Source organism: Bos javanicus, chromosome 2 (genome assembly GCF_032452875.1).
Source record: "Bos javanicus breed banteng chromosome 2, ARS-OSU_banteng_1.0, whole genome shotgun sequence".
In the NCBI taxonomy this organism is placed as follows: domain Eukaryota; kingdom Metazoa; phylum Chordata; class Mammalia; order Artiodactyla; family Bovidae; genus Bos; species Bos javanicus.
The window spans coordinates 86,098,597-86,122,720 of NC_083869.1; the positions used below are offsets into that span (position 1 = coordinate 86,098,597).

The window sequence follows — 24,124 nt, forward strand, 5'->3', positions numbered from 1 at the left end:
TTTTAGTTAATTTTATATTTGCCATAGTTTGCACTTTCATTTTTTTTTTTTTGGGCTGTGCTGGGTCTTCATTGCTGCACTCAGGCTTTTTCTAGTTGCACAGAGTGGGCGCTACTCTAGTTGCAGTGCAAGGGCTTCTCATTGTGGTGGCTTCTCTTGTTGTGGAGCACAGGCTCTAGGCACACAGCCTTCAGCAGTTGCAGCACATGGGGCTCCTTAGTTGTGGCTCCTGGGCCCTAAAGTGTGCAGGCTTCAGAAATTGTGGTGCACAGGCTTAGTCTCTCTGCAGCGTGTGGCATCTTCCCAGAGCAGGGATTGAACCTGAGTTCCCTGCATTGGCTGCTGCGGCTGCTACGTCACTTCAGTCGTGTCCAACTCTGTGCGACCCCATAGACGGCAGCCCACCAGGCTCCCCTGTCCCTGGGATTCTCCAGGCAAGAACACTGGAGTGGGTTGCCATTTCCTTCTCCAATGCATGAAGGTGAAAAGTGAAAGGGAAGTCGCTCAGTCGTGTCTGACTGTTCGCGACCCCATGGACTGCAGCCTACCAGGCTCCTCCATCCATGAGATTTTCCAGGCAAGAGTACTGGAGTGGGGTGCCATCACCTTCTTCCACAGGCAGATTATTAACCACTGCGCCACCAGGGAAGTCCAATTTTCAAGATTTTTTTTTTCTAATTAGTCCTTTTTTAAAAAAAATAGCTTTCTTCTTTTGAGGAGACAAGATCTCATCTTAAGTTTCCCTTAGGTCCTTTCTGGTTTTTGCAATCCTCCCATTGAAGTCTTCCTTGGCTGTCTAATGGTTCTTGTTTGTCTTTAATATTTGAAGGCAACGTACTAACCAGTTTATTGAAATTAAGATGGGGCATAATGACTGGTGAGTTTCATTATAAGGTGACCCGAGCCAGCCTTTTCACTGGGGGCACTCCACAAATGGCAGAATCTAGAGATCTTTGGCTCAGTTTTTCTACAAAAGGATTCTCCTATCTCTTGCCTTAGAAAATACGGGGTTGAGAACAGGAATAGGGACAGATGAAGTAGACATAATGCCTGGCAGTTGGCATTCTGTAAGGTTAGTAAGGAACTGAGGATCCCATAGTTTGGAATGTAGGTTTTCATTTATTTTTAGTCCCTCGCTTATCCTAGCTCTTTGCTCTTCCTGGTGTCCCAGGCTGACACTCATTCCTATTCATTTTCCACAGAGAATTAACCAGTAGGCAACTTACCTGGTGGTGTGGGAAAAGGGGATAAGAACTGGGAGTCTAATAGCTCAGTAATCCTTCAGCTAATTTTGCCCTCGTTTCCATTCCCACACTTGGCCTTACCTGATACCCTAAACCCCCAGCATCCAGCGAGTCCAAATGCTAAGTCTTGCGGGTGGAGTTCTGGGGGACTGAGTACCTTGCTTCTTTATTCCTTCTTTAGGTTCTTAGGTTGTAATTATATCAGATTACTATTATATATAAAAGTCACATCACTTTTCCATCAATTTTTTAACTTCCTATAGATCCACTCATATCAATCTACTCCTCTTTGCCTGGGAATTCCTTGTGTTCCTAAAAATCATTGTTAATTAAATTCCTTCTAAAATTAAATAGCATTTCTCTAGATATTCACATACTGCTTATGTAACTGGACAGTCTTAAGTGTATGCAATTAAATTTCTCTGAACATTTAAGTACTACAGATTTAATCAAATACTTCTGAACACTTAAAATTGCAAGCTCAATATATCAGATTTTCTTGAATGTCTTAAGTGCATTATGATACAGAGAACCCTACCTACAATGTTATGATACAATAAAAATATTTACATACAAAAAGGATGAGTGTTACTATTTCAGCTTCTTATATTTATTACTTCTATTTCTCCTGAGGTTGCCTATTTTTTATATCCTTCTGGTCAGTGTATTAGACTCAAAAAAAGACACCATCTTAGACCAGCTGAGGTTGCAGGATGTTGGTAACCCAGAGTCTTGGAGGCATAGGTCAATGTGATTCTGAGTCTTGGGTCTTTGCGTGAATTGATTCCTTTTGTTGGGCTTCCCAGGCAGTGCTGGTAATGAAGAACCCGCCTGCCAATGCAGGAGACAGAAGCAGGTTTGATCCCTGTGTCAGGAAGATCCCCTGGAGGACAACATGGCAACCCACTTTAGTAGAGAATCCTATGGAGAGAGGAGCCTGGAGGGCTTTAGTCCATAGGGTCACTAAGAGTTGAATACAACTGAAGCAACTCAGCATGCACACACATACTCCATCTTAAAATTTTTGGTTTCATCAATCACTTACTTCAATACAGTCCTTTATATCCAACCCAGTTTAAGGATCATTGGTTGCTGTGATCAGGAAGATACCCCTAAAGACTTAAGCCTAGCTGGGACTGCCCAGGTTGCAGTAGAAACAACCTATTTTCTCAGCTCTTCCTGAAATAGCAGGATCTGACTTTATAGTGGCATTCCTTTTCATTTTTCCATTTTTAAAAGCTAGATCCAGCTGCCTTGACAAATGTTCACCTCCATGGTCAGGGCTAAATATCGATCTGTTTGTGTGTCTTCCATGCTTCCTTTCTCTCAGACTCACACACTTAAAACACACTCCTGTAAATTTTGCCTTGAAAAGGCCCTCTGTGGGCCTGTGCTTGTTCAGATAAATCAACTTGCTTTCACAGGATGGCAGTCGGGGCCTGGACATTGTACTTTGTGTGGCTTCCCAAGTGATTTCCATGTGTGCCCAGAGCAGGTTTTCTCAGATCTACCATTCCTGCTTGCTCACCTAGTCATTAGCATCCTTTGTCTTGACCAAATGGTATTTGAAAGAACCCTCTTGATCCTTGGTACTTCTGCACGTCTCTGGAATCTCTAAAACTTCAGTCGCCTTGTGCAGTTATTCTAGTCTAAGGAAAAGGCAATTTCCCCATTTATCTGTTTTCTCTGGCTGCAGCTCTCAGGTTTCTTAAAATTACCTAGATCCTGGTTTAGGGGTTCATTCCAGGCTTGCTGTTTGGTTTGAGCTCTTTCAATTAAACCCTGGTTCAAATTTGGGATCTACTACTAAAAGCTGAGACTGAACAGCCACCACTTAATAGCTGAGGTTAATAGTTACATAACCATTCAGAGCCTCAGTTTAGTAACTATAGCTTAGATTTGATAAGTAATTCCTAATCTGATTGTTCTAAGGGTTAAAATAATGCAAGTACTTAGTCCAGTGTCTAGCACACTAAACACCCTTTATTCATCCAGTCCTCTTTTATCTGTTTTCTAACCCAACCAATTTATTAATAATAAAGCAATTTCTAGCTAGTCTCAAGTGACTTTGGTTTTGTATCTATGATGGACTTTTTCCTTCTATTCTGTCCAAACAATTCAAACTAGATAAGGAAAGTAGAAACATTCATCTCAGTGCCTAGCTTATACCAGACCTCTTAGCAGCAACCACAGGGCCAAACTGAGCAGCAGACTGGAATTTCTCCCCACAGACCAAATGATTCTATAGCTCCAAGAGCACATTCTTGACACAGATTAAAAAAATTTAAGATAATATTGCACAAGACCTTGCACTTTAAACTTAATAGTGTAAAAACTAGAAAGCAATGTTCTATCTTGCAAATCAGTATCTGTCCTCAATAAACACACAAAACTTTGAAAAGCCATACTTCTATGCTGTTTATTAATAAAGATCAAGTGTACTGAGATAGGAACCTATTTCAAGTTCTTAAGAAACAAAGGTGGTAGCCCTGGGCTGTGCATATCAAGTTGCGGATGCCCTTCCCTGCTATCCGTTATGTTCCAACAGCACGCCTCTCCTTTCCATTCAAATCCAGCTCTCTTCACCTGTGGGTACCTAACAGGGAACCCACTGCTTATCTGTTAAGGCTCTAGAACAATAACCATAACCCTTAAAAGAACCAAGTTCCCCTTTTTTTATGGCCAAACCTCAACATATACAAAATTCAGAGTGTCCCCTTTTAATGTAGGACTTCCCAGGTAGCTCAGTGGTAATGAATCTGCCTGTCATTGCAGGAGATGCGGGTTCAATCCCTGGGTCAACCCTGGAGAAGGAAATGGCAACCCACTCCAGTATTCTTGCCTGAGAAATCCCATAGACAGGACTCTGGAGGCTATGGTCCATGAAGTTGCAAGACACAGACACGACTTAGTGACTAAACAACCAACGTGATAATATAATCCAGTCTGCAGCAAAGGGAAGCAAGTTAGAACTGGACATGGAACAGACTGGTTCCAAATAGGAAAAGGAGTGTCAAGGCTGTATATTGTCACCCTGCTTATTTAACTTATATGCAGAGTACATCATGAGAAATGCTGGGCTGGACGCAGCACAAGCTAGAATCAAGATTGCCAGGAGAAATATCAGTAAGCTCAGATATGCAGATGACACCACCATTATGGCAGAAAGTGAAGAACTAAAGAACCTCTTGATGAAAGTGAGAGAGTGAAAAAGTTGGCTTAAAGCTTAACATGTAGAAAACTAAGATCATGGCATCTGGTCCCGTCACTTCATGGCAATTAGATGGGGAAACAGTGGCAACAGTGGCTGACTTTATTTTGGGGGCTCCAAAATCACTGCAGATGGTGACTGCAGCCATGAAATTAAAAAACGCTTACTCCTTGGAAGAAAAGTTATGACCAATCTAGACAGCATATTCACTCCAGTACTCTTGCCTGGAAAATCCCATGGACAGAGGAGCCTGGAAGGCTGCAGTCCACGGGATCGCTGAGGGTTGGACACGACTGAGTGACTTCACTTTCACTTTTCACTTTCATGCATTGGAGAAGGAAATGGCAACCCACTCCAGTGTTCTTGCCTGGAGAATCCCAGGGACTGGGGAGCCTGGTGGGCTGCCGTCTATGGGGTCACACAGAGTCGGACACGACTGAAGTGACTTAGCAGCAGCAGCAGAAAGCAGACAGTATATTAAAGAGCAGAGACTACTTTGTCAACAAAGGTCCATCTAGTCCAGGGTATGGTTTTTCCAGTGGTCATGTATGGATGTGAGAGTTGGATTATAAAGAAAGCTGAGTGCAGAACTAATGCTTTTGAACTGTGGTGTTGGAGAAGACTCTTGAGAATCCCTTGGACTACAAGGAGATCCAACCAGTCCATCCTAAAGGAAATCAGTCCTGGGTGTTCATTGGAAGGACTGATGTTGAAGCTGAAACTCCAATATTTTGGCCACCTGATGTGAAGAGCTGACTCATTTGAAAAGACCCTGATGTTTGGAAAGATTGAGGGCAGGAGGAGAAGGGGACGACAGAGGATGAGATGGTTAGATGGCATCACCGACTCAATGGACATGAATTTGGGTAAACTCCAGGAGTTGGTGATGGACAAGGAGGCCTGGTGTGCTGCGGTTCATGGGGTCACAAAGAGTCGGACATGACTGAGCGACCGAACTGAACTGAATCCAGTCTGCAGCAAAGAGAAACGGAGAAATGTATGAAACAGTAGGCAGGAAACATTTTATAGACTTGGGTCAAACCTTACCCCTCCCCTCTTCAATTGGCTTTCATTCCTCACATTCTCTAGATCACAGAAAAGCTAACAGTTAACTTTAAACAATTTTTATTACACAAAGGTTGTCACATAATTGGATATTTCTCTACTCTGTACACAATTGTTCTTACTCTCCACAGAAAGGCTGTTTCTTAACTTCTCATCTGGTGATAGCAAGCACTAAAATCCTGATTTTAACAGAATAGTAGTAAAAATGCCTCAGTGATTTAAGTTGAAAGCAGTACATTGGTACATGGCTCTTAAGCTCATTTATCAGGAATGTACAAATGTCTTTATTTAAAAATACAAAATAAATTATCTGTAGGCATGGACAATGACAGCAGTAAACCATTCTATGTTGTCAACTGAAACCAGTAACTGATGGTTATAGTTATTTTCTTAAACATCAGCCAGCCTTTTCTTCAGTCAGCTCCTTCAACTGACCTCTCCTGAAGTTATTGGTGAGGAACACTGCCTTGAGCTTCCTCTCACAGTTCATTAATAATGGCAAAGCACTATTCTAGGAGTTAGAACATGCCACCTCCCATGCCACCTCCCATTCCACCCATGCCACCCATTCCAGGATCCTTCTCTTCTTTAGGAATTTCTGTGACGACAACTTCTGCTGTTGTTAAGAGAGAGGCCACTCCGGCAGCATCCAGTAATGCAGTTCTTACAACCTAGGGAAAAGTTTTCATAAAATATTACTTTTCCTTAGTTAAAAAAAAAAAAAAAGAACAAGACTTAGCATTTTTAGACAGTGGTCAACTATTTACCTTAGTTGGATCAATGATTCCTTTTTCCACCATATTCACAAAATCTCCAAGCATAGCATCATAACCGACTTCTGAAGAACTCTGCATAATTTTCTCAACTATTAATGATCCTTCAACACCTGCATTCTTAGCAATGGTCATTGCAGGAATTTTGAGTGTTTTTTTAATTATTTCTATACCTATAAGGAAAATATATTTTAGCAAATTCTTTCCTTTTTAAGTATTATAGCACAGTTCTCCTTGTGAGAATAATGACATAGATAATTCCAATTGGGAGAACACCACAGGTCAAGTGATTCTTTCTGAAAGATCTCTGACAACACTGTTATTCTACTTCTGTTATTCTGGAAACTGCTTTGTGACTTCTTGTTCTATCTAGTGGGGAGCAACAATACAACTCTAACAACTCTAAAATCGAGGTGCAAGTAAACTCATTTCTAAGGTAACTTTTTACCTGTTTTTTGATCTTCATTAGCTGGAATTATTGACTCCAAGGCTGGAATGCACCGAAGCAGGGCACAGCCCCCTCCCAGAACAATGCCTTCTTCAACAGCAGCTCGTGTGGCATTAAGAGCATCTGTAACTCTGTCTTTCTTTTCATTCACTTCAACATCACTTGTCCCACCAACCTAAAAATCAAAAAAGAATTCCAGTTAGTATGGCTTCTCCTACTCAAGATGTTAAATGCCAAGAATCCTAGTTTACTTAGGCTCGGAACCCAAGCAGCTTATTTACAACAATGAACCTTACCTTCAACACAGCAACACCATCTGAGAGTTTTGCCAGACGTTCATTCAGTTTTTCCTTTTCATATTCACTAGTTGTGATATCTAACTGCTCAATGATCTCTTGGATACGCTTCTCAATTTGAGCCTTGTCACCTTTTCCTTTCAAGAGCATGGCATCATCTTTGGTCACAATGACCTCTCCAACTTTTCCTAAGTCATGAGGCTGAACATCTTCAAGATTTAGATTTAGTCCTTCTTCTCCAAATACCTATGAAAACATTTTTTTTAATGAACAAACCACAAAATAAAAAGAAAAAATTACACATTACAGGCATTTTTCATTATACCAAGATCATTAACATATGCTACAAGTGTTTTGATAAGAAAAGCATCTTGCAATACTGTTTCCTTGAAATCTGAAATTTCAAGACTATAGCTAGACCAAACAGAACTTGCATAGTTTTTCATTACATTTCCAACTTCCCACTTAATCCTCAATTAACACTAAGCTTTGAGAAACAAGTGAACTCAGAAAACTCATCTAAGGACATACTTTTGGTGAAACCAAGACTAGACCCTAGGCCTAAACTCTTAAATCCTGCCTTTTTCTATTATAATACATTCCTGAAAACAAGTTAAAAGACCACTCTTGGGCAAGACTCATGGCAAATTAAAGAAAGGGACCTTAGTGCTGTTTAAACCCAAACTCTACCTTCTATTGAAAAGTAACCCAGATTTGTGAAAATGTGAATTCTACCTATAAATTTCAGACCTCGATGTATACATAACATTCAATAAACCAAAATCACATCTATTTTACTTACTGCACCACCAGTAGCAATAGCCATGTCTTTAAGCTGGTTCTTTCTATTGTCACCAAAACCTGGAGCTTTGACTGCCACAACTTGAAGACCAACTTTCAACCTGTTAAGAAGTTATTAATAAGATTTAAATTTTATAATAATGCCAGTCTACTTTAAGTTCTAGTAACTAAGGTTACTCGGGAAACTGCACTTTCTGCTTACCTTCTGACCCTACATTCCACTTGAAAACATGTAAATTAAACAGTGATAACTTTTACAGACTGTGAAAATCAGAATTCAGTCAATTCAGTTCAGTTGCCCAGTTGTGTCCGACTCTTTCAACCCCATGAATTGCAGCACACCACGCCTCCCTGCTCTTAAATTTGGGGATCATCTAATGAGCATTTACCCTTAACCATTTAGTATTAGATTAAGTTGCTATTAAAGTCAGTTTGACCAACCTAGATAGCATATTCAAAAGCAGAGACATTACTTTGTCAACAAAGGTCAGTCTAGTCAAGGCTATGGTTTTCCCAGTAGTCATGTATGGATGTTGAGAGTTGGACTGTGAAGAAAGCTGAGTGCTGAAGAATTGATGCTTTTGAACTGTGGTGTTGGAGAAGACTCTTTGAGAGCCCCTTGGACTGCAAGAAGACCCAACCAGTCCATTCTGAAGGAGATCAGCCCTGGGTGTTCTTTGGAAGGACTGATGCTAAAGCTGAAACTCCAGTACTTTGGCCACCTCATGCAAAGAGTTGACTCATTGGAAAAGACTCTGATGCTGGGAGGGATTGGGGGCAGGAGGAGAAGGGGACGACAGAGGATGAGATGACTGGATGGCATCACTGACTCGATGGACGTGAGTTTGAGTGAACTCCAGGAGCTGGTGATGGACAGGGGGGTCTGGTGTGCTGCAAATCATGGGGTGGCAAAGAGTCGGACACGACTGAGTGACTGAACTAAAACTAAACTAAAGTCAGTTTGAGCAGTTTTTGCTTTTTTAGTGAGGGACAGTTGATTTAGAATACTATATATTTTGGGCGATTGACACATGACAAATTTTAAAGTTACGAGCTCCATTTATAGTTATTATGTATTACTGCTGTATTCTGAGCAAGCAATGTTTTTAATTCAACTCCTTTATAAATGTAAATACTTCTGATATCATTAAGCTTACCTTCATTTTAATAAGGTAATGAATATTTAGAATATATAATTTTTAAAATGCTCATTTGAAACCAGATTGAAATGGAAGTAATATATAAACTTTAAGACAGACCTGGTTTTATTGAGGAGCCAAATAAGAAGGTTAAGCTCTGATAATATGCCAAGTAAACTGGAGATCTAGCTTTACAGCAACCAGTAAAATGGCTCAATCAGAACTTTTCAGGCCTGTTGTTCTTCTATTTCTGCTTCACATCCCACTATCTCTAGGGCTTTTCATAACCTCAAAAGCATATCCAGGCTATAAACATTACAGGATAAGTAAACTCATTTAGGTCAGGTCAAAATATGCAATTCTGTAATATATACCTGATTACTTCATTTGTGCATTTCCATTATAATAAAAATTGGAGAATCTCATTTCTGATTCACCCCAGCTGTAGGATTAGGAAGAATATGTATTTTAAAAATGCCCTCCTTGGTCTGGGAACTAAGATTTCACAGGCGCCAACCCCTCCCCCCCCCAAAAAAAACCCCTAAGAGTCTGTCTATAGCATTAACATTTTTGTCTTAAAGTAAAATGTAATACATTATAGATCTAAAAAATTAATAGACCCCAACCTGAGTACCAATTTCTCTATTTTAGACTATTCATTAACAAAATTTTTCCTTTAGAAGATTATGTAAAATGCCAAATGCCAGATACATTTAGAATGGCAGTTGTTTACCTCTCCTCATGAAAAACTGTAATTGTGAATATATCTTTTCCATAAATTTTTTTTGGAAAAAATACAAAACCAAAAACCCATTTATCTTCAAAACAACTGTAAATACTTAGGCTATCTTATAAAAAGGTACATAAAACATTAAGGACTCAGGGACCCTATTCAAAAAACACAGAATCATAACTGGACTAAAGGTTCATGACACCCACGAATATTATACAAACACAAGTGGTTCAAGGAGAATGTACATAAAGGAGATTTCAAACACCAATACAAATATCTGCCTTTCATCCAGAAATGTAAACCAAATACCACTGCCTATTACCTATTCAAAACAAGGGTACTTAGAGCTTCTCCGTCCACATCTTCAGCAATTATGACCAAGGGCTTCCGGTGAGCATTGGCAATTTCAAGAGCAGGAACAATGGATTGGACACTAGAAATTTTCTTTTCACTCAATAGAACATATGCATCTTGGAATTCACATTTCTGACCTGAAAAGCAAAGAACATTTCTCACCAACTTGAGGCCATTCTGCTGAAAATGTCTGCAGTTTAATTTAAATGAAAAACCACTAGAGCAAAGTTCCAGTACACTTTTTTAAAGTGACTGATCAGTTCATGTTTTTCTTTCTCATACACACGAACATTTGGAACACATGAATTTACTTTTGAGGTATGACACTGACAAATGTCCTCAGGGTGTCACATATTAAACTATGCTTAAAAAAAAATTCAGTTACCCATTTGCTCTTACCTTTTGATGTATTAATAAAGTATGGAGAAATATATCCTCTGTCAAACTTCATGCCTTCAATAATTTCTAGTTCATCATTCAGTGTTTTTCCATCCTATGAAAAGTCAAAGAATTCGTTATGTGAATTTCATTACACAAAGACTAGTTTCAAACCAATTAATAAGTAGTTCCCACTTCTCATAAGGAATTCAGATAGAATTATGCAAATATCCCAGGGCATCCAACTCCACTTTTGCAAGAATATGTATTTGAACTAATTTTTTACAGCTAGAAGCCAATATCATCTAAATCAGGACGCATTTACATCCAAAGCCATAGGTTAATAATTCACCCAAACACAATGAGCACATTATTCTGCACAGGTGCCAGTGTTACCTGCGAAGGAATGAAACAGAATACACTTTTGGAAACATATGTAGATCAAATTTTTGTACTTGTAAAACTCAGATTATCAGACATCTGTTTCCATCTATCATTAAAAACAAACTTACCTTTACTGTGATAACACCCTTTCTTCCAACTTTTTTCATGGCATCAGAAATGATGTTGCCAATTTCTTTGTCTCCATTTGCAGAAATTGTAGCAACCTGAAATAATCAAATTACTCTTTCAAATTAAAAGTAAGGCTATATTCCTCAATCACTCCCCTCCCTTTTCTCATTAACTTCCAACTGATATATCCTTGGTGGGATGCTAGAGGCAGGGTGATGGTGGTGGTGAGACAGGCAGAGGGGATTTTAAGCATAATTCTAATGAATAACTGATCCCATTGCAATTTTTAAAAAATTTGATTATTTTCTAATTATTTTTGAAAGAAATGAAATAAACACACAATTATTCTTTTAAACAAAAAGAAAAAAGAGGGAATTCCCTTGTGGTCCAGCGGTTAGGACTTGCCACTTTCATTGCAGGGGCCCAGATTCCATCCCTGGTTGGGGAACTAGGTCCCACAAGCCAGGCAGGGTGGCAAAAAAAAGAAAGAAAGAGCCTAACGACCCATTATCCTTTTTTCCCTTGGCAAATGTGGCAATATTAGAAAATTAAATTATTCATCTTTGATAAACAGCCAAATAACATTTTCCACACAAATGAGTTTTTACTCAGTCACGCAGAACTAAAATGACAACTCATTAAGACTCAAATTATGGGGACTTCCTGGTGGTCCAGGGGTTAAGACACCATGTTCCACTGCAGAGGTTCAATCCCTGGTGGGGGGATTTTTCAAATCTCTAGCAGTGAGAAAAATGCTTCAAATGTTGGTGACTGGGTAATACTGTTATCCTGACACTGTTGTGTAATTATAGGATAAAATCATGTTACTTTAAAAATCCATACCTGAGCAATCTCTTCGGGGGTTGTCACAGGTTTAGACTGCTTCTTAAGTTCAGCAATTACAGCATCAACAGCTAACATCACACCTGGTTCAAGAACATGTATTACAATGCTTATTCCCTCATGGCTCCATGTCAACTAAAATTCTGATTCATGTTAAGTGTATCAATGCCTCATGTTAAGTGTATCAATGCCTCAATGCTTCTGTACCAGTACTCTTCCTAATCACAAGGCAGTTGGATGGCATGCAATGAAACACAAACTTTAATAAATGAAGTACCACAATGCCAAAATTATTTTTAAAAACTGCATTAAAAAAAAAAGTGTACACTTTCAAGAACCTCACCATTCAACTCATTCTATGTAAATCTTTCCCGGTTGAATCATTTCTTACAGGGTCATCCAGCAGACTTCCCCTCCACTGAAGGACACAAAGGACCAAAATGGATCACAGTCCCTTATTTTCAACAAGTGTAACTGTCAAGGATAAGGACTTTCTTGTGGCTATACCCCTGCAAGTTTTTAACTGGCTGAAATTTCCTCATTTAATATGTAATTTATGAACAACCACCTTTAACATTCAATGTCACCACAATACGATTTATTTATGAGAGAATAGTCTTTTCAACTGAGACCAATGCTAGCTCTTTCCTTATTTTGAGAAACGTTACTTCGCAAAAATAATTGAGAGCAATTTGTAATAACAATGACTTTCTTTGGGTCAAACTGCTTTTAATGAGACACATTCATTTGGATCTCCAACACTGAAATAGATGAGATGATACCTCATCCCATTTTCGGAAGCCTAAGTCAGTTTTCACAAATTATTAATAGTATCTCCCTTTACTCTCATGTGCCTCCTAGTTTATGTCTCCTACATGTGGCTGGTAATACACCCCAGAAACAGACAGCAATTCCATGCTGAGGAGATCTTTAAACTGTGGCCTAACTCCCCCAAACAAGTAATAACAAACAAAATTCAGACTCATAACATAATATGTGCTGTTAAGAAGAAACTGCTTTATAAAAAATAAAAACCCATTCTGATATCCTGGGTGACATTTTCTTGAACTTATTGCTTTAGAAATACACAGTACATGCTGCAACTTACAATAAACTTGGTTTGGGGGAGAAATGAGCCAGGGGACAATGACACAGGGATGGATGACTGTGGACACAGGGCACAAGCATCTTAGTCAGTCTCCTCTTTGCCACCTAGCACAATGCCCATCCCATAGTCAGGAATTCAATCACTACTTAGGCATTTTTTTTTTTAAAGATTTAAAAAAATTTTTAGGAGACAGGAGAAACAAGAAAGAATCAACTTTCTAATATAATTTAACAGATAACCTGACAGTTCAAAACACTGTGGTGACAATGAAGAGAGACATTCCTACCTCTCCTGATTTCCACTGGATTAGCACCTTTGCTAATCTTCTCGAAGCCTTCCTTGGCAATAGAGCGTGCCAGTACAGTAGCAGTAGTGGTGCCATCCCCCGCCTCTTCATTTGTGTTATTGGCAACATCTTGAACAAGTTTAGCGCCAATATTTTTATATTTATCTTTTAAATCAATAGACTTTGCAACAGTCACACCATCTTTTGTCACTTTGGGACTTCCCCAACTCTGTTCAATAATCACTGTCCTTCCCTATAATTGCAGAAGGAAAAAAATGCCACAGATTCACACGCTAAGTACTATTTAGCTTAAAATAAAAAGAGCATTTTTCATAATAGGCAATTACTTTAAAACCTCAATGCAACATCTGATCATTTTTATCAGACCTGCTGCATGAATCTCAAGGGCAAGTTCATCAATGTTCTTACAGACAAAATGACTTCATTGCCAAGTGCATAACCTTGGATGAGATGTTGTAAGAGATAAAATTTCTAAAGACTTAACCAACATTACCTTGGGGGATTATAATGAAATTCCAGACCACATAATTCATATTTAAGATTTGTTCAGTGCCTGCTATAATAATAATGTGAAAAGTCACTTTTGAACTTATTTTAAAATTTAGTTTCTAAAATACCAATGGCAAGACAAGAACAGTGCAGCCTTCCTGAGTTGTTCAACATTAAATCTTAAAATATGATGCAAACAGTACTGGTGGCTTGAACCAAAGCTGCTTCTTGTGAGGCATGCAAATGCCATTACTTTGCTCAGTTGGATCACTTTGATATTTGTATTGTCTTCAGCCTGAACTGAAGCATCGCTCCACCCAGTACGATCCATGAAGAGATCTCTTCAATTTACTTGTTACTCCTTATTCACCAATCTCTTCGTTAAATGAGACTTAAAAGCTCATACTTAAGGTACTGTGGATGTTACATTCTTCCACCTATGCCTAGTACTAACTACTGGGAAAGGATCCAAAATTTAACTCAAGCAGGCAAGGGAGATTAATTCTACCTTGAGTATAACCATCCATCTTAAGCTAGGAGTTACCACTTGATTACATCACACTTTGTACAAAATAGTTTCACAAATTTGGCACAAGCAGTTTATGAATATCTAAGAACTGTTTAATAGCTTGGCGTGACTCTTGCCATCGGCAAAATGTTACTCCTTAACAATACTATAAATTACAACAAAATAAGAATACCTTTGGCCCCATAGTAACGGCTACAGCATCGGCTAAAAGGTCTACACCTTGAAGCATTAAGGCTCGAGCATCTGCACCGAATTTTACATCTTTGGCATAAGCCCGAGTGAGATGAGGAGCCAGTGCCCTGGACACTGGCCTCATTTGACGAAGGACTGCGGGTAATCGAAGCATTTCTGAAGGAAAAACAGACAGATCATCAGGACAATACTACCACTACCCGTGGGGTTACAACACAAACATGACACCCATGCAACAGAACGAGAAATATCAGAAATGAACTGGGCTGACGTCTGGCATCCACGATACCTGGGCCTCGGAACCCGCCACCGCGCCCACAACACCGGCTACTAGTGCAATCTTTAAGAGGTCGCCCCATGCCTGACCTACAGAAAAAATGTACGCTCTTCTTCTTCCCCACGGCTATTACTTCCTACGCTAAAAATGAGTTAATATTTCACCGCTAAAATGGCCTTGAGAGCAAATCAGCTGCAAATGTCCCCTGGAAAACCAAGTCTACAAAAAAGGGGCAAGTTATAAACCCAAGTGACCAAGGGAAGGAAAATACTCCTGACGCTGCAAAAATCCGTTTACTAAAATGTGTCTTCATGTATCCACTCGGGGCTACTGTATCAGAGCAGCGGGCAAGGCCACGATGCTGGGGGCGGCGGCCGGGCCCACTCCCAGTGGCCCCACGTGTCTTTCCATCAGGACAGCCAAGCAAGGTCAAAGGTGGAGATGCCATATCCCAGCAGTCCCCCAGGCCAAAAGCCGCTCCCACACGCTGCGACCACCCTCCCTGGCACCCTACACTCGACCACAAGCACAAAAGCCTTCACCGGAGGATCGATGTGAATACAATCGCCTGACTCCGCGCACACTCGTGGGCAAGCCCTCCCTGCTGTGCCCGGCTGGGCGAGCGATCCACGCCGCACGTGACGGGCCCCCGCGTGCACCCACGAGGCCTGGCTCAGCGGGCCCGGGCCTGCGGCGCCGGGGGAAGCTCTGGCTCTCGCCGGCGGACCGGCTCAACGGAGAGGGGAAGGACGGCTCCGGAGTCCGAAACGCACGGGTGAGGCGGCGCGGAGCGGGCGCGTACCTGCGGGGCAGCGGCGCGACGTGCGGGTGACGAGACAGGCCGTCGGCGGCGAGTGAGGGACAGAGTGCAGGGCGCGCACGGCAATGAGCCCGTGTCCCCTCCCTCCGCCGCTCCCCCCGCCCCTCCGCAGCGCGCCTGCGGGCGGTGCCCACCCCCTTCCCGGCCGCCTGGGCCCTGCAATCTGCACGCTCCGCGCGCCAGTCCCGCCCCTCCCTAGCCGCGCCGGGCCAGGCCAGCGGGTTCAGCCCTCTCCGGCTCGTTTAGGCTAGTTCCCGGGCTGCGCGCCGTTCCAGAACGTTCCGGAAAGAGCCTGGCTCTATGTGGGTCAAGGGTCAAACGCGTCATTTCCGGGAGGGGGTGCAAAGGGTTAGTACTTTCACCTAGGCTGGCGGCCTAGAAAAGCCTAGAAAGAGTTGCTCTTTTCTTCCGCCTCCGGGTCCGCGCGTCAGTGGTCTGCGCAGAACCCAGGAAACGAATAGGGGTGCGCGCTGGTGCGGCCACCCCCCTTTCGCGGGGAGGGGCTGGGCGGGAGCGAGCGCGCCTGCGCGTTGGTCAGTTTTTTTTCGCGTTCACGTGTCCGGAGGGTCCGACAGCAGGTCTCTCCTTTTGCCTGTGGCGTGAGAGCAGAGTACGAACTGCGGCAGCCGGAGTCATGGTGAGTCTCGCATGGGCTGAAGGCCGGCGCACCCGGGTTGGTCTGGGGCTCATGGCTAGCAGGCGATTTCCTTTGGGCCTCGCGGGAGGAGTAGAGGTCAGAGACCCGCGCCCGCCCAAGCCCTGGAGAGGCGAGACCCCGCCGACCCTTTCCTCCGAGCAGGGCTCTCTGCACCCGAGTGTGAAGCAGCGCGTGGGTCGGGGGGCGGGAATCCCGACGCACGCCTCCTGCGGGACCTTGGTGGGTATGTAATGGTCTTGAAAAAAGCGTGGCCACAGGTAGAGGAACTTAAGTGTTTAATGACAATTTACAGAAAATCCTTGGAAGGATTGACCTTGGAAGAAACTAAGCTTGTCCTTGAAGCTTGTCTGGCTGCTGACCTGAGGAGCAACAACGACCCCTAACACTCATAGGAGTGGGAAATTAAACGCGGGATTTAGAACTGAATGTTCAGAGGTGTTTGCTTTGAATGGAAAATCTGAACATTGGCGTTATCTTTGAAAGCCACATGTGGCCTGTTTAGAATACATTGTGTTTCAAATTTAACGTTTTTCTCTCCAAAGGCAGGACAGGCATTTAGAAAGTTTCTTCCCCTCTTTGACCGAGTATTAGTTGAAAGAAGTGCGGCCGAAACTGTAACCAAAGGAGGGATTATGCTTCCAGAAAAATCACAAGGAAAAGTATTGCAAGCAACGGTGGTAGCTGTTGGATCAGGCTCTAAAGGAAAGGTAAATGCGGACTGAAATGGAACTCATTTTTATGTGAAATGCGGGGGGCGGGCGGTAGGGAGCCTTGGTTATTATTAAAAAGATCATTCCCCAGTGGGTTCACAAGTAATCTGCTTTCAGCAAAAATGATTGTAATCAGGGAAGAAAAAAAAACACCTTAGTGTATATGATGGAGGAAGAGTTACACGGCATTAAAATCAGTAGGTATAAATTTGAACTTTTAGTCTGACCTCTAACACACTGAAATTGCCCTAATCCTTTAATCCTAATCACTTTGTCTTGCGTGTAAGAACTGGCCTTCCAGTTAGTCTCCAACTGAGGGTTAGACCTCAGACTTCTGAAAGTGTCAGCTTCATTGCATTGTTCCAGGTACCGCTAAGAAAGTTCTAGCAAGGGGCTATTCTGGAGTTAGGAATTGGAAGATTTTGGGCATTCTACTTCAGTCCCTCTTCCCTAAATCTGCTTTGGAGGAACAGAAACTGAATCGCAAAAGTAAATGAAGTATATATTCCAAAGTCAGAAAATTAAGTTTTTAAGTGTTGAAAGAAGTTGAACATGACCATTGTACATATGGTTTTAAAAACTGGTTTACCTCACTTGGTTGTGAAGTAACATATTACTTCAAGTATGTTAATATTTAACGATTAAATAGCTTAAAGTTACTTTTCCCAGTATAATTCTTTGACCCTTTAAACTGAAATCATGTTTTAGTTGAAGCCACTGTGTGTGCCTTATTTCAAAGTGTACCTCTACAGTGATATTTTTGAGTGAAGAACCATGACTTTAAATTACACCACTTGGCCACCAAAGCCCTTTTTAAACATGTGATTGCAGTGCACAGTTGATTAATAATAAAAGTGTAAGTATTTGGTTTGATTAACTAAACGTCTTTACTAATAAACATCCTTGTTTTCTTAAGGGTGGAGAGATTCAACCAGTTAGTGTGAAAGTTGGAGATAAAGTTCTTCTCCCAGAATATGGAGGCACCAAAGTAGTTCTAGACGACAAGGTGTGTAAACTTCATAATATTAAGGATAGGTTAAATATTTGCTATTAGTTTTCTTAACTAATGGTTTCTCTGTTTGCAGGATTATTTCTTATTTAGAGATGGTGACATTCTTGGGAAGTATGTCGACTGAAATAAGTCACTATTGAAATGGCATCACGTGAAGCTGCCCATTCCACTGAAGTTCTGAAATCTTTCATCATGTAAATAATTTCCATGTTTCTCTTTTATAATAAACTAACAATATCCAAGCTAATGACATCCAGTGTCTAAAATTTAGTTTCACTGTACTGGTATAAACATTTCCAAATAAAAATACATAAATCAATGGTTAATTTTTATTTAGTGATTTAAGATGGTTCTTGGGCTTCCCTGGTGGCTCAGATGGTAAAGACTCTGCTTATAGTGCAGGGGACCCAGGTTCAATCCCTGGGTTGGGTCGGTCCCCTGGAGAACGGAATGGCTACCCACTCCACTATTCTTGCCTGGCAAATCCATGGACAGAGGAGCCTGACAGGCTACAGTACATGCAGTCGCAAAGAGTCAGACACAACTGAGCAACTGACACTTGCTTTACAGTTGCTTTAGGGTTCATGGTTTATGTGGGGCCAGATAGAGGTAACCTGCAGAGAACTGGAAAACAAGGTTTTCAATTTTCACGTTGAGGTTAACTTTACTAAGTATATAGTTGATGCTGATTCAAAGCCATGGATTTATGCTAACAACATTCTAAGGAGAAGACAAGTAGCAACATTCTGACTTAATGTACATCAAACATTTAAGTATAGTTCTTCACTTATGCAAATCTAGTATCATATGTCTTATTTAAGTTATATTTTGAAAACCTTAATGAACATTTTCACTACATAGTTAGAAATCCAAGCAAGGTAGGGTGTAATAGCTCACACTGGCTAAGTACCTTGTAAATTCCAGGCTAGGCACCGAGTGACAGTATAGCTAACACTTAAGGATCATTTTCTAGGTGTGAGCTACTGTTGTAGGTACTTGTCATATATCACATGGCTTAATTTTTCGAGAGCATATGAGTCAAGTACCATCAGTCACATCTTGCATATAAGGAAGGTGAGGCACAAAGGGGGTTAAGTAATAACAGGAAACTGCTGCTGCTGCTGCTATGTCGCTTCAGTCGTGTCCGACTCTGTGCGACCCCACAGATGGCAGCCCACCAGGCTCCCCTGTCCCTGGGATTCTCCAAGCAAGAACACTGGAGTGGGTTGCCATTTCCTTCTCCAATGCATGAAAGTGAAAGTAAAGTCGCTCAGTCGTGCCAGACTCTTAGTAACCCCATGGACTGCAGCCCACCAGGCTCCTCCATCCATGGGATTTTCCAGGCAAGAGTACTGGAGTGGGTTGCCATTGCCTGATTTGGAATAGGTAGTCTATATACATTTACATGCTGTCTAAACCGTTAGGGCCTCTGCTTTGTCAGCCCGTTCTAAGCATGTGATAGACATTATTTCAGATAACAACTGGAAAAAGGGAAGGGGTACCTAAAAGTGTCTGACAATTAGGTTATCTAGTATACAGTTTATTGATTTTAACAAATAGGAAACAGAGAACTGGACAAATAGCTTGATTTAGGAGCCAGGAGAATTAAGATTTGAACCCAAACAATCCTACACTGGAGTTCAGTACCAACTCCTAATCTTGACTGTCTCTCAGCTACCAGCAATTTTTGCCTTGCAGTCAAATCTGTTTTCTAGTTTTGGTTGCTCATAAGCTAGTCTATGATAATGTCTTTTAAAAGTTGTATTCCATATTTGTCTTGTGGAATCAAAGTCTAAATTTTAAGTGATAAATGAATAATCTCAACTTTGGATAATATCCCCATCAATAAAATAGTATGTTTGTGTATTTATGATTTCTTTGGAAGCAATGATGCTAAAGCTGAAACTCCAGTACTTTGGCCACCTCATGCAAAGAGTTGACTCATTGGAAAAGACTCTGATGCTGGGAGGGACTGGGGGCAGGAGGAGAAGGGGATGACAGAGGATGAGATGGCTGGATGGCATCACCGACTCGATGGACATGAGTTTGAGTGAACTCCGGGGGATGGTGATGGACAGGGAGGCCTGGTGTGCTGCGATTCATGGGGTCGCAAAGAGTTGGATATGACTGAGTGACTGAACTGAACTATTTATGAAATGTTAGTGACATTTTGCTGTATAAGGCTTTTTTGTCATATTTAGGTTAAAAAAAGGAATGCCTATTTTTAGAGAACCCATATGGGCCATCAGTTTCCTACTGTGTGCCAGGCACAGCTAATGTGCACTGTAGATTGTAATCCTGTAAGCACAGATTTGTTTTAGCAATGAGAGAACTCACAGACGAAATGAAGAAACTAACTCAAGGCCATGTGGTCGGTAAACTGTAATTAGGAATCCAGTCCAAGGTCTATGACTTTCTCATTCATGATTGTTTTCCCAGGACCCAAGGAAATATGAACGTTTTGAGATCTAAGAGGAGTTTACAAACCTTATTCATCCTCGGAATTACTTGCCATCTTAAAATTTCAGGGCTCTGTCCATAACCTAAATCAGAAGGATGGGAGGATTCTTTTTGTACCAGAGAAGTTGTCCTTGTCTAGCAGAACTGCTAAAGAATCACTTTATAGATTGTGAGATTATATTAAAAATTAATAGGGAAAAGAATTTTGGCATGAGAAATTTGGGCCCAAAATCTGGGAATTGGGGATGTGGACCCATGTGTTTTAGAGAGGTGTGTTGGCATTTACTTTTTGTTCAACAGGAAAATAGTAAGGAGAAAGGTAAAACAGGTAAAATTCTGACTGGAATTTTAATGATGGCCTTACCATTTTTGAGCTCTTGCCAGGCATTGTTCTAGTGACTTAACATAAAATCCTACTTACCTGTGTAATCATAGCAATACTGTTTGATGTTCTTTGCCTCACAGGAGAAGGATGCAGATAGGTAGAGGAACTTGCTCAAGGTAACATAAATTTTAAGTCATAGGTTGGAACTGAACTCAACCTTGTCTGACTTCAAAGTCTGCATTTCACTATTCTACACAAAAAATTTTTTTAAAAATTGAGAATAAAATTACCAGGGTGCTATTCTGCTGTGGAAGTCGTTACCATTATCAAGATTATGATTTTTTTCCTCTATTGCTCCAGAAACTATGCTTTACAGAAAGTTAATTTTAAAAATTGACATTATAAAATAGGTATTTTTTCATTTTTTATTGTAGTAAGAACACTTAGTATGAAATACACCTTAACAGATTTTTAAGTGTACATTAAAATATTGAATAAATGAAACTTTATGCCCATTGATTAAAAACTCATTTTCCCCTCCCCCTAGTCCCTGGCAACCACTGTCCTAGTCTCTGCTTCTACAGCTATTTTAGATACTTCATGTATGTGGAATACAGTATTTTGTCCTTCTATGATTGGCTTATTTGACTTAGCTTATTGTCCTCAAGGTTCATTTTGTGTTGTCAAGTATTTAAAGCTGAGTAATAATTCCATTGTATGCAATACCATGTTTTCTCCATTCATACAATAGGTGGACATGATGCTTCCACAGCTTGGCAATTGTAAACAGGGCTACAAATTCAGATGAGGGTGCTAATATATCTCTCTCTGAGATTCTGATTTCACTTCTTTCAGAAAAATACTCAGAAGTGGGGTTTCTGAATAGAAAGAACTATGGTAGTTCTATTTTTAACTTTTTGAGGATCCTCCAAACTGCCACAGTGGGCACACCATTCTGGTTTACCACCAACATGGATTGTAAGGTTTTAGGGCTGTGAATTTGTCACATTTGTTTCCTAATTTGTGCAGTTTTTGTTTCTAGTAAAATCTCATTCTTCTAGTACACTTTTTTTTTTGAAATATAAGTAATTCATTGATCCATTTAGTGTACAGTATATGTGTCTGACTTTTTTTTTAACCAATGGTTAACTTTATTGGATTACCCACTCTTCCCACCTCTACTCCCCTGCCCCCAAATTTGAGATGTCACGTTTATCATACATAAAATTTTTAAACAAACATATTCCTGGATTTTGCAGTCTGATCCATTGATCTCTCTATCCTATCACAGTGTTTTCAATATAAACATATATTTGTTTGATACCCTATATGGCAGTTCCTCCCTGTACTCTCAATAGTGCACTTACCTGGCTGTGAGCATTTTTAACTTCTGGGTAAGGGCTGCCAGCGGAGAAGGCAATGGCAACCCACTCCAGTACTCTTGCCTGGAAAATCTCATGGATGGAGGAGCCTGGTAGGCTGCAGTCCATGGGGTTGCTAAGTCGGACATGACTGAGCAACTTCACTTTGATGCACTGGAGAAGGAAATAGCAACCCACTCCAGTGTTCTTGCCTGGAGGATCCCAGGGACAGGGGAGCCTGGTGGACTGACGTCTATGGGGTCACATAGAGTTGGACACGACTGAAGTGACTTAGCAAAGGGCTGGCAGATTGCTCTCCAGCATGATACCAGGTCATGCCTCATCCAGCAAGTTAATTGCTGTTTTCTCTGCACCTACACCAAAATGGACTTTAGAACTTTTTATTTATGTGAAGTCTATTTAAATGCCTTTCTTTTTTTTTAACCCTTAAGCAATCTGTATGAGAGAGCTCAATCAAACCTAGGTTCTAGACCCTGTGTAGCTTACATAGTCATTCAGTCAGTTCAGTCGCTCAGTCGTGTCCAACTCTTTGCGAACCCATGAACCGCAGCATGCCAGGCCTCCCTATCCATCACCAACTCCCGGAGTCCACCCAAACTCATGTCCATTGAGTCGGTGATGTCATCCAACCATCTCATCCTCTGTCGTTCCCTTCTCCTCCTGCCCTCAATCTTTCCCAGCATCAGGGTCTTTTCCAATGAGTCAGCTCTTCGCATCAGGTGGCCAAAGTATTGGAGTTTCAGCTTCAACGTTAGTCCGTCCAATGAACACCCAAGACTGATTTCCTTTAGGATGGACTGGTTGGGTCTCCTTGCAGTCCAAAGGACTCTCAAGAGTCTTCTCCAACATCACAGTTCAAAAGCATCAATTCTTCGGCCCTCAGCTTTCTTTATAGTCCAACTCTCACATCCATCCATACATGACCACTGGAAAAACCATAGCCTTGATTAGTCGGACCTTTGTTGACAAAGTAATGTCTCTGCTTTTTAATATGCTGTCTAGGTTGGTCATAACTTTCCTTCCAAGGAGTAAGCGTCTTTTAATTTCATGGCTGCAATCACCATCTGCAGTGATTTTGGAGCCCAGAAAATAGTAGTTATGTGATAGTTGACAAATCATCTCAACCTCTCAGGGTTTAAGAATTAACTGTAAAAAAAAAAAAAAGGGCCACTAGATGTTCCTTAACATTTTGAATCAAGCCTGATATTTTTTTTTCTTAAACTTTAATTGTATTAATATTTAAAACTAGATAATCTGTTTGTGGGCTTCACAGGTATCTCAGTGGTAAAGAATCTGCCTGCCAATGCAAGAGATGTGGGTTTGATCCCTGGGTGGGAGAGATCCCCTGGAGAAGAAAATGGCAACCCACTCCAGTATTCTTGCTGAGATAATCTCATGGACAGAGGAGCCTGGGGGGCTACAGCCCAGGGGTCACAAGTCAGACATGACTGAAGTGACTGATCATGAACGCATGCAATGTGTATGTAGGTAAAAATTCAAAAGGATGTACATTGAAAAGATTCCTTCTCATCCCTGTGTAGTAGCCACCTGGTTCCATCCCTGGAGGCACTGGTGTTACAGTTTCTATTCTTTCTTCCAGGGGTGTTTTATGTATACATATGTATTTGTGTGTGTATACATATGTATCTCATGCATATGAAATATATATATACTTTTCAAAAGTAAAATATTCTGTACACACCAATTGGCACCTTGCCTTTTATTTTTATTTTTTGTATTAACAATTTTGTCTTAGGAATTAATCTATAAAGTATATATAAAAGTTTTCATTCTCCTTATAGCTGTATGACGTTTCATTATATGGATGAACCTAAATTTAAGCATTTCCTATTGATTGATATTTAAATTCTAAACTTAGGCTCCTAGAAATAATTCTGAAATAAATAAAAATTTGCATAGATTTTATATCTTTAAGATAAACTGCTGGGCATGAAATTGCTATGTTCAAAGGGTCATTGTTACTTAGTTGCTAAGTTGTATCTGACTCTTTTGCAACCCCATGAGCTATACAGCCTGCCAGGCTCCTCTATCCATGG

At 40.9% G+C, this 24,124-nt stretch overlaps 2 protein-coding genes across 4 annotated transcripts in view; one reads left to right on the forward strand and one right to left on the reverse strand.

Annotated features, from left to right (window-relative positions):
- Positions 1-5,563: 5,563 nt before the first annotated feature.
- HSPD1 (heat shock protein family D (Hsp60) member 1) lies at positions 5,564-15,588 on the reverse strand. 2 transcript variants are annotated; one of them, XM_061380669.1, is made up of 12 exons: positions 15,503-15,588; positions 14,404-14,579; positions 13,193-13,445; positions 11,799-11,881; positions 10,955-11,050; positions 10,464-10,557; positions 10,033-10,201; positions 7,840-7,939; positions 7,038-7,283; positions 6,742-6,916; positions 6,288-6,466; positions 5,564-6,191 (listed from the first exon to the last, which is right to left on the reverse strand). In XM_061380669.1, exons 2-12 carry the CDS (start codon positions 14,575-14,577, stop codon positions 6,039-6,041), a joined length of 1,722 nt encoding a protein of 573 aa, XP_061236653.1. In that variant the 5' UTR covers positions 14,578-14,579; positions 15,503-15,588; the 3' UTR covers positions 5,564-6,038. The 2 variants fall into 2 exon arrangements, with proteins under 2 accessions (XP_061236653.1, XP_061236664.1); XM_061380680.1 differs by lacking the exon at positions 15,503-15,588 and adding an exon at positions 15,243-15,327.
- Positions 15,589-15,851: 263 nt separating this feature from the next.
- The window catches only part of LOC133226844 (MOB-like protein phocein), a 44,940-nt gene continuing 36,667 nt past the window's right edge, over positions 15,852-24,124 (forward strand). The window contains exons 1-4 of one of the 2 annotated variants that reach the window (XM_061380849.1): positions 15,852-16,157; positions 16,721-16,885; positions 17,805-17,894; positions 17,974-18,226. In XM_061380849.1, coding sequence (XP_061236833.1) covers positions 16,155-16,157; positions 16,721-16,885; positions 17,805-17,894; positions 17,974-18,024 — 309 coding nt within the window. In that variant the 5' untranslated portion in view covers positions 15,852-16,154 and the 3' untranslated portion in view covers positions 18,025-18,226. Of the gene's footprint in view, positions 16,158-16,720; positions 16,886-17,804; positions 17,895-17,973; positions 18,227-24,124 lie in introns of those variants that run through there. The other variant, XM_061380860.1, reaches the window with a different exon arrangement.

What these genes read in the sequence shown, in the direction of transcription:
- HSPD1 (XM_061380669.1), bottom strand. Translation starts at nt 14,577, where the DNA reads ATGCTTCGATTACCCGCAGTCCTTCGTCAAATGAGGCCAGTGTCCAGG. An exon ending in CTATTGCTACTGGTGGTGCA is followed by an intron (nt 7,284 to 7,839) that starts GTAAGTAAAATA and finishes ATGTTTTCATAG; the next exon opens with GTATTTGGAGAAGAAGGACT. An exon ending in ATGGTGTTGCTGTGTTGAAG is followed by an intron (nt 6,917 to 7,037) that starts GTAAGGTTCATT and finishes TTTGATTTTTAG; the next exon opens with GTTGGTGGGACAAGTGATGT.